Raw genomic sequence first — 13,564 nt, forward strand, 5'->3', positions numbered from 1 at the left:
AACAAGGAGTTTGATCTGTAACAGACTGAAAAATCTATTGAGATAACTTACTACCTTCAGACCAACCAGCCAGAGTTATTTGTAGTTCTGTAAGTGACTGGCAGACAGGATAAATTCCCACATCATCCTGTTTTTGAGGATGGAAATGGGTTGGGCCTATCCTGAAACCCCTTTTTCGTGCACTTCTCCCTGCCACGGGGGCCTGCTCACTGTTCTGCCGCGTTGTCTCCCCATGCCGGCAGGAGATGCACCAGCAGGTCCCTCTGCCCTACATCTGCCCATGCAAGCCTTGATTTTTTTCTAAGTGATTTTTAGTGGCCATATTTTAACTGAAATTGTGTTGAGTAGGTAATATATTTATTCTCATTCCTATAGTAGATACAAACTTTCCTTCTTTCCAAAGGTGAATAAATGACAGCATGGAAAGGGGAAGCTACCTGCTTATGGCTCTCCTTGTTAGCAGACTGGGGCTCAGGGCCCAATTTCCTGATGCCCAGCTTTGTCATCTGCCCTCCGCCAGGTGAGAATTCCAGGAAGCTTGTCCCCCAAGAGTCTTACCTTCAGACTATTGTAGGCCAGATCTGCATCCGGGTCCAAATCTATGTCAGTCTGTGGTGGTTCCGCCTGCACAGATGGAGAGACAAAGGTAAGTGTGGACCTTGAGCAAGATATTCCACAGAGGTGTTTCTGACTGAGGCCGAACTTGCTCATTCTGCCTATGAGTGAATATCCAACACCCTAACCCTCTACAAATTCACTTCCTTCCTACCTTCAAAGTGCAGCTCAGTGCTCCAGCCAGCATGAAGTTCTCCATTAACACCTCCCTCCTGTTCCCACCCCTACCTTCACTCACATGGTCCCCACAGGCACTTGTAGGTTGACTACATACAGTACTGTGTTACGGCTTGAATTGTGCCCAAGAGAGATGCCGAAGTCTTTACCCCAGAAACTGGGAATACGACCTTATTTGCAAATAGGGTCTTTGCAAATGTAATCAAGTTAAGCTAGGGTCATTAGGGTGGGCACTAACCCAGTAGAAAGAAGATACAGGGAAGAGGGCCATGTGAGGCAGAGGTGGGGCTGGAGCAGCGCAGCTGCCAGGCAGGGAACACCAGGATGGCCAGAAACACGGGAAGCTGAGAGAAAGGCATGAAGCAAAACCTCCCCAGCGCCTTCAAGAGAACATGGGGTGTCAACACCTGGATTTCTGACTTTGGCCTCCAGAACTCGGAGACAATAAATCGTTGTTTTGTCATCCACGTTGTGGTGTTTTGTTTCAGCAGCCTTAGGAAGCTAACACACTGTAAAACTGCGTCTCTGTTTCAGTCTATAAGGAAGAAGAGCTCCCAATGTGTGTTTCCCAACTAAACTCTAAGCACCTTGCAGAGAGCTGCTTCCTCCATGACACTGCCGCAGGTAGCAAGAGAGCTGGCCCACAACACGCAACATGCTCTGACATCAGAACTTCAAAGCCAGTGCTTGTCTATGGCAATGTCTGGAGTAACAGCTCACTAGGATTCAGCTGAGACAATGATTCCTACAGTTATTTAGCTAATATTAGACTTGGATTGCCAGTGAGAAGGGGTAGAAACAGCTTCATAAATGGTTAACTACTAGGAGTAATTTCAAGTGGGGGATGATGGTCCCTGAATAAGATGGATTTTTGGAGGTAAAAATGAACAGAGCATGTGTTGGATTCTCAGAAGTGGAGATCACCTACTCAGACTCAAAGGGCTCTATTAAGATGGGCTGGCGGTCATATTTTTAAGTGGGCAGCCCATAGGAATCCCCCTATTGGCCAAGGTGACTTTGTCAGGCTTGAGAAAGGGAGGTGGCTGGGTGGGAGGTCAAATGCACCGACCATAGACTGTCATAGAGGCCCCACCCTCATGGCAGCTCAGTCACTCCCATACCGATGGTACATTCAATGGGCTTCCCTGCTGTTCTTCACTCAGTATGTGGCCTCTCTCTGAGGCTGAGACCTGAGCCATCTCTCCACAGAATGAAGACCCAGGTAGCTCAGGATCCCTCTTTGAACCAACAGCGAATCCAAAACTTGACCTTCAAAAGCTCCATTTCAGGGTGCTGTAGAGGGATCCCACATCCTCCCCCAACCCAATCCTGCCTTTCCTTCCTTAAACGGTCAGAAACAAGGCCAGTCTCCCTAAAGAGAGACCCTTAATATACACAACAGAGCTACGGCCTAAGCCTAGAGTTCTAACTATTGTTCAGTGATTATTTTGGAGGAAAAAAAGATATCCTTTTTTATCTGGAATCAAGAGAAGGTCTAAAGCCAAGATTCCAAAATTCACTGGCATGTCTGCAATGGGAGCCTGGAGAATGAATCTTTAGGTACAGCTGGATAGGCCAAGAACTTGTATGGCAGGCACTGTCTGATGTCATCTGTGCAGCTTTTCAGAGGTTTGATTTGCACTTGCCTATCAGGCAGCTTTCCTTCTAATTGAATGAGGCATTTAGAAACCTAATCTTTTTACTTTCCATTCTGAATCAAATCCATCTGAGAGATTTAAACCCATCAGCAAGATTTACCTCCCCATTTACTGCTCAGGGGAAAAATACATACACACATGCACACATAAGAATTTGCTGGCAATATAGATCAGAATCAGCATCACACTTGATTGCAAAGGGAATACAGGTGTTGCAAAAAATGACTGGGCACAGAGGTGGAAGGGGTGGGGACTGAAAACATGGGGTAGGTGTCAAACTCCACAATTAATAATTCGGCCTGAGAACATTCAAAAGGCCTTTTTCAAGCCCACTATGAGGTCAGCTGATGATATAATCCACAGCAAAACTGGCCTTGTGCCCTTTAGAATTGGTTCTTCTATCTTCAAAGAAATAAATGGTTCTTTCCTTCTCAGCACGACTGCTATATTCAATGGGTTCTCTACCCCTAAAGCACCAACCTGTTCACACTCAACTTTGCATTTACTTAAGTGGTACCAATGCTATTTTTTACTTTTCATCAGTGTTACATCTGGTTCTCCCAAACTAGATTTTAACTTCCTCAATGGGGATTTCTCTTACATTAATGAACATTTTGTGTAGCTACTACATGCCTGGCACTGGCATAGTTCTGAGTGCAGCATAGGTGCCCACTAGGTCCTTCAGATGGAACGATTGCTTTTGGGGCTTTTTCCTTTTTTTTTTTTTTTTTTTTTTTGAGACAGAGTCTCACTCTGTCACCCAGGCTGGAGTGCAGTGGCACAATCTCGGCTCACTGCAACCTCTGCCTCCCAGGTTCAAGTGATTCTCTTGCCTCAGCCTCCTGAGTAGCTGGGATTACAGGTGCACACCACCACGCCCAGCTAATTTTTGTATTTGTAGTAGGGACAGGGTTTCACCATGTTGGTCAAGCTGGTCTCGAACTCCTGACCTCGTGATTCGCCTGCTGCAGCCTCCCAAAGTGCTGGGATTACAGGTGTGAGCCACCACGCCCGGCCTGCTTTTGGGGCTACTAAGATTTCAAACAACATCCTTTCTAGACCCAAGAGACTGCTGATAATCCAAACCAAGGCAAGGGAGTAGCCACGGGAGAGTAGGATGAGTGACACTCACTAGGTCTGCCTCTGACCCATAAAGGCTGAACCCAAGCCCCTGCCAGATCCCAGGTATGGAAGGGCAATATCTCCGCGAACATTTGACTTCTGCTGTATTTATACTCATATTACCCACCCTGGTCCTCCTGGCAGAGAGCTCCCCTCCTTGCAAGTAGGTGATGATGCCACAGACTTCCCCCCAGCTTCACCAACTGAAATCCTGTTCAGCTGGGTGGAGTAGGGGTGCTCAAAGAAGACTCAGCCTGACTCCAATGCAATAATAAGGAGCCCTCTGAGACTTGGCAGGAGCATGATCACATGTGGTTACACCTGCCATGTGAGCCCTGGGGGCATGAGCTGCATTGTTCTCTCATCCCAGCACCATAAGAGCACTGCAGCCCCTCACCTACCTGGACTTTCTTGCTGTCCTGCTGTTCTCTCTTCTCCAACTGCACTTGCAGCTTCTTCCTCTCCTGCTCCAGCTCCCGTACTCTCTTCTGCAGCTTCAGGAAGACCGTCATGTCCATGGCTGCCTTCTCCAGGCCGATTTCCTTCAAAGGAAGACAGGCGCAGAAAAATGGTTTCCCTAAATATACGCCTTAAGGGAACACACAGCACCTCACTGCCTCCCTCTCGATCAGCCATCTGTCTCCCCTCTCCTCCAAAACATCAATTTGCATCTCAAATACAAAGCCAATGACAACCAACTAGCATTTCTCATATCAGAGTTGGTGTTCCAGGCTCCTTTTCTGTCCAGATAACATCTCAGCCATTTATATTCCTCTTGTGTGAGCTACTTAAAATGACCAATCATATATTCCAAGAACAAATGGATGAAAACACAGGCATTTTCTTTGGGAGTTAAAAGAGCTCACTTTTGGAAAATGGTCTCACAGCAGAGAAACTACAAAACTTGGGACATAACGCTTCCTGGTGAAGAATCAGCGTGGTTACCAATCACCGGAATGCGCTGTCAACCAACACTTGATTGCACCTTGAAACGGAATCGGTGCTTGCTCTGCCGTGGAACCTATTTATCCAACAGATCTTAAAGCATCTATTTCCCAGATTTTGTTCCTTTTGGATTCATGCCTGGGCTTGCCCTCCAGGACTCTAATGCATGGGGACAGGGGTATACAAACATGTGTATCTGCCTGTGAATGGGTAATGTGTATGAACACATCCACATGGATTTTTAAGCACATGTATGTACATGTGAGAGAACAGAATTTGGTTCCACCAGGATTTAATGAGTGCTTCATGTCTAACTGGCACTGGACCAGTCTTGGCGTCCTTGAAGAACATAAACCCAGTGGTGACAATGCTCATGTCTACATGTAGATAGTCAGACATACAAACACTGGGGTAATAAGCCTGGAGTTGAGGCTGACTGAAGCCTCCAGGGGGCCAGACTTAGAAGACTGCAATGCAAAACCAAGCGCCTCAAGCCAGCACTCGTGCAAGGCTTACTCATGGCGCCCAGCAGCCAGCAAGCCACGACGAACTGCACAACAGATAGGAGAGCTTCAGTCCTGGAGATCGGACCTCCTCCTCTCCCTCCACCCTCTGCTCCAGCATTCTCTATCACTTGTGGTCTTTTATTTTTCTTTATAGCACTTAGCAGTACCTGCGGTTATACCATGTTTCCTCCCTAACTGCTTATTGTCTAGCTCTCTGTCAAACGAGCTTCCTGAGGGCAGGACTTCTCTAGCTTAGTCACCACTGTTTTTCTAGCACTGACCAGCAGAGACTGCACAAAGATATGCTCCAAACCCATTTGGTTTTCTTCTGTCTCTCCTCCATGTCTATCTCCACAGGCTTTATAAGGTGGGGTGTGTGTGTGTGTGTGTGTGTGTGTGTGTTTGTGTGTGTGCACGTGCACATGCACACATGCCTGTGGTTTTCTTTTCAAATGCCAGAGGAAAAATGTTATCTTTTGTACCTTTGACAAAATTACACACAGACTACACAGTCCACTGTGTGGTACATTTAGTGACTGACTCTAAGAGGCTATTACCAACAAAGATACAGTCACCCAGCATACTTTCATTCCAAATATTTGTTGTCCTGAGTTTCATCCAGCTTCTAAGTGAGGGGGGCAATTTTCTTGTGTATTTATAGATATTACTATACGCACTGTGATACTAAGTGGGAATGATAAATTGTGTCTATTTTAATGACTTAGCTGTTTCTTCTTAAACCAACTATTTCACCTCTCTGTATCAGTTTCTTGGTTTTTCAAGAGGAATCAGAGGTCCTCTCTCCTTTCTGGATAGGGCGTAAGGTGAACAATAACGTATTGCTGTGGGCAGTAAGTATTAGCTCCAGAGAACTGCCTCTAAACCCACTGGAATCCAAGTGATCCTGCTCTCAAGAATTAGCCCCTGGGCACTCTGGTCACCACCAGCAGAATAGTAAATCTCTCTTGGGCAGCTCCACAGAGAAAACACACGCTCCCTCGGGAGGAGGACAGCAGCGAAGAGCCCGCATCACTCACCTCCACCTGCTGGAGGGCATCCTCAGTGTCTCCAATCTCAGATGTGGAGATGGAGGGGTAATTGGAGTCAGATTCTAAGCTACTTTGGTTTGATGGGTTCCGTCTATGACCTGGAGTTTGCTGTTCAATGAGAAAAATGTGATAGTTCATTAGAAGCTAATGTTCATAAGAACTTACTTCTCATGGTGGCAGGCCCTAGAGTTATCCTTCTGCCTCATTTGTCAACAAGAATAGGCATCATTGCTTCTCGGAATGATGGCTAAATAGAGCTAGTCCTACGAAACATTTCACCTATAGTTCTTACTGTAGCAATCTACTTTTCATCGCTTAATGAAATGCAAATTCCTCACACTTGGGCCAATTTCTCTGAGAATTCCTAAAAAAACCTTTCACTCCCAGTCTTGCTTTTGACACACATAAAGGCAGTCACATTACCCACCACCCCGTTGAAAAGAATGTTCCACATCTGCCCAGAATGGACCCTCCCTTCAACCTGCACTCCCTAAATTTTATGAAAATAGCAGCATATTAAAAATAGCTTACCATTTATACTGTTCATTTAAAAATACTTTTTTTTTTCCTGCATCTGATTTGGCTTTCAGTGTGAAAACTGAGCTTGGCAGGACAATTTTAGACTTCTAAGGATGTTCCTATTTAGCTTTTCTTCCTGGCTTCTATGCAATTAACTTACTCCATCTTGTTTGAATACTCATTTCTGGAGGAAATGTTTACATGGGGTGAAAAAGAATGACAGATCCTAAAATACAATAAAATTGTCTCTATGTATACTGCATCTCATCAGATTAGGAGACAGATTGTGTCCAGGAATGCTGGATTGTGCCTACTGATCTGATGAGATGCAGTATACATAGAGACAATTTTATGATATTTTATAGGCCCTGTGGGTCTGTAAAATATATAGGCCCTGTAGGTCTCTCTGCCACACACACGTTAATGAAGCTGAGAACTCCCACACCCCATTGCTGTTTCCACGCAGGAATCTTCCCATCACAGGAAACAGGAAAGATAACACACTTGGGTGGAATGTTCCTTAAACTCATAACTGAGGTCTTCACAAGATCCTGAAGTTGGAAAAGGAGCTGTCCGCAGAGATGGATCACCCAGCCCAGCTACTTTTGCCTCTCTGCAGTAATGGCAAGCATTGCGCATACAACACATGGACCGAACATCCCATATCAGAAGGCAGTGTCTGAGATCGGGGGTTGAAAGCCAGACAGGAGCCAGGGGACCCATGCCACGGCACAGCAGAAGCACCCTGCTTGCCTTTATGATGCTCATCTCATCCCGAAGGTTGTCGTATCTCTGCTCCAACTGTGAATATTCCTTCACAAGGTTCTGGTACCGGGATCGCTCCTCCTCCAGCTCTTTCTTCATCAGGAGGTTTTCCTTCACAGAATTCTGGGCAAATTCATCTGGAAAGCAACACGCTAAGCTGCAGTTTTTCTGGATGGACTGCCTCACATGTATTGACTCAAGCTTTCTGATTAATCTCTTGTTAAGAGACTGCCCCTGACAAGCTCATCAGAGGCTTTTGATGAATTTGTTATGCTCCTCACCTACTGCAGAGCAAAGGTGAGGCTCATTACTCTGGCTTAGTATTCAGACAGGGAGAGAAAGAGGCTGCTCTCAGGGAATGGGGAGAGAGAAGTTGTCAGCGTAGGTGAGAATTCCCTCAGTTGATTCCCCAGCCTCTCTTCTGCCAACTGTCACAGCAACTGCTGGCAGCATTCCCGGAAGAACCAAGGCTTATTCCACACTTCTTTTCCTAGTCCTGATCTTTCAGTTTTTGGAATGCAGGGAGATTAAAGGAGACTGGGCTGAAAGGAGGGAAGGCAAACAGACAAGGATGGGCTGCTCCTCTGCCAAAACTTATCATTCACATTAATGGACAGAAAAGTGTTTTAAAAGGAGATTTAAAAACAGTTTATGTTTTCAAAAAGATGTGACATTGGGTGGGGCTATGAGGTCGTGTGGTTCCATTCTCTTGTGACATGAATGAGGAACCTGAGGATTGGAGAAGGGGATTTACTCAAGATCACTCTGAGTCGCAGCAGAAACTGGGGTCTGTGGACTCTTTGCTCCTCCACAGCTGAGTGGTACATGGGGACTGATGGCAGCCCAGGATCTGGTGGGCTGACCTGGGATCTGATTCAGGACCCTTTCTTTAGCAAACATTAACAGATGACCCACTGGGTAGAAGGAACCATGATGGGTGGGTGGATATGAAAGACATGTGTGAAACCCAGTGATGACGACAGCTCCTGAGCACTCACTGCGTGTCATGCACCCTCCTAAGCACTTCACGTGCAGCCTCTTCCTCGTTCCTCCAATCAGCCCCCTGATGTCTAAACCTTTATATCCATGTAGCAGATGAACAAACTGAAGACCTGCTCAAGGCTGCACAGAAGCACACGGCAGTCAGACATCGAGTGCAGGCCTCCCTGACTCCAAGTCCCACGTAGCACACTGCTCATTACGCACGACTCACCTCTTTAGACTCTTGAGGCCGAAGGTCTTAGTAGGATCTTAAAGGTCATTATTCTTTTTTCATCTGCCTCTATTAAAATTCTTTCCCCTCTGTAGCCTCTGGTCTAAATGCATGCTTGCCAGGGGGAAATCAGTGTGGGAAAGAGATTAAAACCCCGAATAAAACTCAGGTGTTTTGGTACTTACCTTTAGACTGGCCCAGGATTTGGTTGTTGAGCTGTTCTTTCTCATCTTTCAAGAGAGCATTTTCTTGCTCCAGGTCTGCAACTCGCTGGAAGAGAGCAGCAGTGGAAAAAAATGTCTCATGATGCTGGAAAGAGGAGAGGCTCCTCTTGTGGGATTTGGATTTTAACTGGATAGGTATAAAGGAGAAAACTGATTTGGTCAAAGCTTCTTTTGTTTTCAAGGAAAAATTGTGTACTGAAAGAAAAATCCCATTAAGACAAGACAGATGAGCTCTGTACTATTTTTGGTCACCTAATGCCCATAAAAGCACCATGAAAAGTCTATCCCAAGCTCACATGCCTTGTTGAGGAACTTACAAAGGTAACAGGCTTTCATGTTTTTGTATTTGTTTGCCTGTAGTACTAAAATTTGAGCTCTCAAATCTGAGTCTTAGGAAGGCCAAAAGCTCACAATGAACAAATTATCTCTGGTCTTCATCCCACTTGCTTTACCTGTCTTATTGGACCAGGATAATTCAAATTCTGGGAAAGACGTGATGACTTGCTATTGACATTCAACTGTCCAATCTAGTGTTGGACTTCAGATGATGCTGACAAAGAAAACCAAAATAAGGTGACTATTACCAGAAAAAAAAAAAAGGCAGAAAAGAAAAACTATTAATTAAAGAAAAATTGTGGTCTACTCAAAGACGAATAAGAATTAAAAATGCAAAGCAAGATTTTTAAAAGTTTTGCTATTTATTACTGGAGCAATAATTTGTATGGATTTTTCAAAAGTAAACATTCAACTGTGTTCTAAGAGAATCTGAAATCATAGTTGGTATAGAGGAGGGGGGAAAAGGGTCTTTTATAACATGGAGGCTAAATTGCAATTGATTCACCTTTGTACTTGGAACCCCTGGAGATTCCTTCTGCAGGAGGCCATCAAGTAATTTTCCCTACTAAAATCACATCCCTGCCTTTTTGACATAGATGAGGACATAGTTGAGCAAGGCAAAAACAGGCAGGGAGAGAACGAATAACACATGCCAGTGCCCCCTCAAAATTCAGGATTACAGACTTGAGATCTCTGTTCCCCCAAGGTTGGCTGATCCATCACCATTACCCACAGAATGATCTCTTGTGATCACATCCTAAGGGTGATATATGGCAAAGACAACATGTTTCATAGCCACACAGACCCTGGGCTCTATAAACCTGTCTCCTCCTCTATAAAATGAAAACCCACTTCACAGGGTTTTTCAGTATTCAACGAGATGACACATGTGAAGCACCAAGCAGCAGGCACTGCATAGGGCAGCTGACTGATAAATGTAGATGGTTCTACATTACTCTTACTGGGCATGAAATGGAAATACATACTTCAAAATCATTCCACCACTTGCCAAAAATTTAAACAGTATCTACTCTTTACAAATTCTTCCAAAAATTAGAAGAGGGAACGCTTCCCAATTCCATTCTATGAGGCCAGTATTACTCTGATACCAAAACCAAACACATCACAAAAAATCTGAAACTACAGCCCAGTATCTCTTATGAATATAGATTGAAAAATTCTCAGTGAAATACTAGCAAATGGTTATGATAAAAACACTCAAACTATAAATAGAAGCAAGCATCCTCAACCTGATAAAAAATCTATAGTTAATGCCGCACTTTATGGTGAAAGACTGCATGCGTTTCCCCTAAGTTCAGGAAGACAAGGGTGTCTGCTCTCGCCACTTCTATTCAGCATTGTACTGAAGCATCCAGAATGAAAAGGAAGAAGTAAAACTACCTCTGTCTGCAGATGACACAATCTTGTATATAGAAAATCCTAAGAAATTCATTTAAAAACTATTAGAACTAATAAATGAGTTCAGATTGCAGGGTCCAACTTCAATATATAAAACTCAATTATATTTCTATATATTTGCAATGAACAATCTGAAAAATAAATTAAGAAAACTATCCCACTATAATGGCATAAAAATACTTAGGAATAAATTTAACAAGTATAAAATTCATACTTGGTAAACAAAAAAACATTATTGAAAGAAATTAAAGAAGATCTTAATAAATGGAAGGACATCCTGAGATAATAGACCAAAACACTTTTTAAGATGGCAACACTCCTCAAATTCATCTACAGATTCAATGTCATCCTTATGAAGATCCTGCATGGCTTCTCTGCAGAAATTCATGAGCTGGTCCTGAAATTAATATGTAATATCTAGGGATCCAGAATACCCAAAGCAATCTTGAAAAAGATGAACAAAGTTGGAAGAATCACAGTTTAAAATTTTAAAACTTACTAGAAGACATGGTAATAAAGACAGTGCGTTACTGGCATAAAGACAGACATACCGATCAATGAAACAGAATTAACTTTCACATTGACAGTCACTTGATTTTTGACAAGGTTGCCAAAACAATTCAATGAGGAAAAGAATAGTCTTTTAATTAAAGGTGCTGGGACAAATGGTTATCTACAGGGAAAAGAATAAAGCTGGACCACTACCTCGCAATATACAAAAGTTAACTCAAAATGCATGAAAGACTTAAATGTAGGAGCTAAAACTATAAAACTCTCAGAAGAAAACAGCAACAAATCTTTGTGACCTTTGGATTAGGCAGGATTTTCTTAAATACAATGCCAAAAGCTCAAGGAACCAAACTAAAAATAAATTCAACTTCATCAAAATTTTAAGTTTTTACACTTCAAACCATCAAGAAAGTGGAAGGGCAACCCACAGAATGGGAAAATGTATTTTCAAATCACATATCTGATATACCAGTGGTCCCCAGCCTTTTTTGGCACCAGACATGAGTTTTATGGAAGATAATTTTTCCACGGACAAGGGTCGGGGGGAATGGTTTCAGGATGATTCAAACAATTTACATTTATTATGCACTTTATTTCTATTATTATTACATTGGAATATGTAATTAAATCATTATATAACTCACCATAATGCAGAATCAGCGGAACCCTGAGCTTGTTTTCCTGCAACTAGATGGTCCCATCTGGGGGTGATGGGAGACAGTGGCAGATCATCAGGTATTAGATTCTCATAAGGAGTGTGTAACCTAGGTCCCTCACACATGTAGTCACAACAAGGGTTTGTGCTGAGAATCTAATGCCATGGCTGATTTGACAGGAGGCAGAGCTCAGGCAGTAATGTGAGCTATGGGGAGTGGCTGTAAATACAGAAGAAGCTTTGCATGCCAACAACTCACCTCCTGCTGTGCAACCTGGTTCCTAATGGGCTAAAGACCAGTACTGGTCTGTGGCTGGGTGCCTTGGGACTCCTGTGACACATGACTTGTAGCATGAATATATAAAAATCACTTGCAACTCAACAAAGAGACAACCCAATTTAAAAAATGAGGCAAAGAACTGAAATAGACATTTCTCCAAAAAAGATATACAAATGGACAATAAACATATAAAAGGCACTCAATATCTTATTAGGGAAATACAAATCAAAGCCACAATAAGATACCAGTTCACGCTTACTAGGATGGCTATAATAAAGACAGACAATATCAAGTGTTGGTGAGAATATGAAGAAATCAGAACCCTCATACACTGCTGGTGGGAATGTAAAATGATGCAGCCGATCTGGAAAACATTCTGGCAGTTCCTCAAAAGGTGTAACACAGAGTTGCCATGTGACCCAGCAATTCCACTCCTAGGCATATACCCAAGAGAAATGAAAACCTAGTCCACACAAAACCTTGTACACAAATGTTTGTAGCAGCATTATTCATAAGAGCCAAAAAGTGAAAACAACCCACATATCCATCAACCAATGAATATAGTATATCCACGCAATGAAATATTATGTTAATAGAAAGGAATAAAGTACTGATCCATGCTATGACATGGATAGCTCTTGAAAGCATTATGCTAAGCAAAAGAAGCCAGTCACAAAATATCACATATTGCATGACTCCGTTTATATGAAACGTCCAGAACAAACAAATATCTAGACAGAAAGTAGATTTGAGGTTGCCTGGAGCGAGGGTGGAGAACTGGGCAAATGGGTATGCTTGCTAATGGATACAGAATTCCTTTTTGTGGTGATGAAAATTTTCTAAAATCAGACTGTGGTGATGGTGGCAAAACTCTGAATATATTTTAAAAACCAATGAAATAGGCCGGGCGCGGTGGCTCAAGCCTGTAATCCCAGCACTTTGGGAGGCCGAGGCGGGTGGATCACGAGGTCAAGAGATCGAGACCATCCTGGTCATCATGGTGAAACCTCGTCTCTACTAAAACTACAAAAAATTAGCTGGGCATGGTGGCATGTGCCTGTAATCCCAGCTACTCAGGAGCCTGAGGCAGGAGAATTGCCTGAACCCAGGAAGCGGAGGTTGCGGTGAGCCGAGATCGCGCCATTGCACTCCAGCCTGGGTAACATGAGTGAAACTCCGTCTCAAACAAACAAACAAACAAACACCAATGAAATATACACTCTAAATGGGAGAACTGAATAGTATGTGAATTATATTCAATAAAGCTGTTTAGAAAATCATTCCACAAACAAAGCATTCTATTAAGCATTGCACACTGTGCTAGGTGTGGCAAAAGATAAAAAGTTGAGTAGTAAGAAGGCTTCTAGGTTTTGGTCTGAGTGGCCAGCCTCTCCAATATGACGAGCAAGGCTGCACTGACTGACACAAGGAACCACCTCCCCCTTTCTAGCCCAAGTCACGGGATCCAGTCATCTTCTGGAGGACTCGTCTCAACCTGTGTAGAAAGAGTCTCAAAAAGTGACATCCTCAGTACAGTACCACGACACATAATGACTAGCATGTGTGCAGTG

General features: G+C 43.4%; 1 protein-coding gene across 2 annotated transcripts in view; it reads right to left on the minus strand.

The window, feature by feature from the left end:
- Window positions 1–13,564, minus strand: part of MYO5B (myosin VB) — a 390,244-nt gene that overhangs the window by 44,845 nt on the left and 331,835 nt on the right. For both annotated transcript variants that reach the window (XM_032259434.1, XM_032259433.1), the window contains exons 23-27: window positions 8,755–8,839; window positions 7,345–7,493; window positions 6,061–6,180; window positions 3,974–4,114; window positions 559–624 (exon numbers count right to left, since the gene is read on the minus strand). In XM_032259434.1, the coding sequence (XP_032115325.1) occupies window positions 559–624; window positions 3,974–4,114; window positions 6,061–6,180; window positions 7,345–7,493; window positions 8,755–8,839 (561 nt within the window). The remainder of the gene's footprint in view (window positions 1–558; window positions 625–3,973; window positions 4,115–6,060; window positions 6,181–7,344; window positions 7,494–8,754; window positions 8,840–13,564) is intronic.

This window comes from Sapajus apella, unplaced genomic scaffold (assembly GCF_009761245.1).
Source record: "Sapajus apella isolate SASKATOON/1434 unplaced genomic scaffold, GSC_monkey_1.0 scaffold109, whole genome shotgun sequence".
NCBI classification, from domain to species: Eukaryota; Metazoa; Chordata; class Mammalia; order Primates; family Cebidae; genus Sapajus; species Sapajus apella.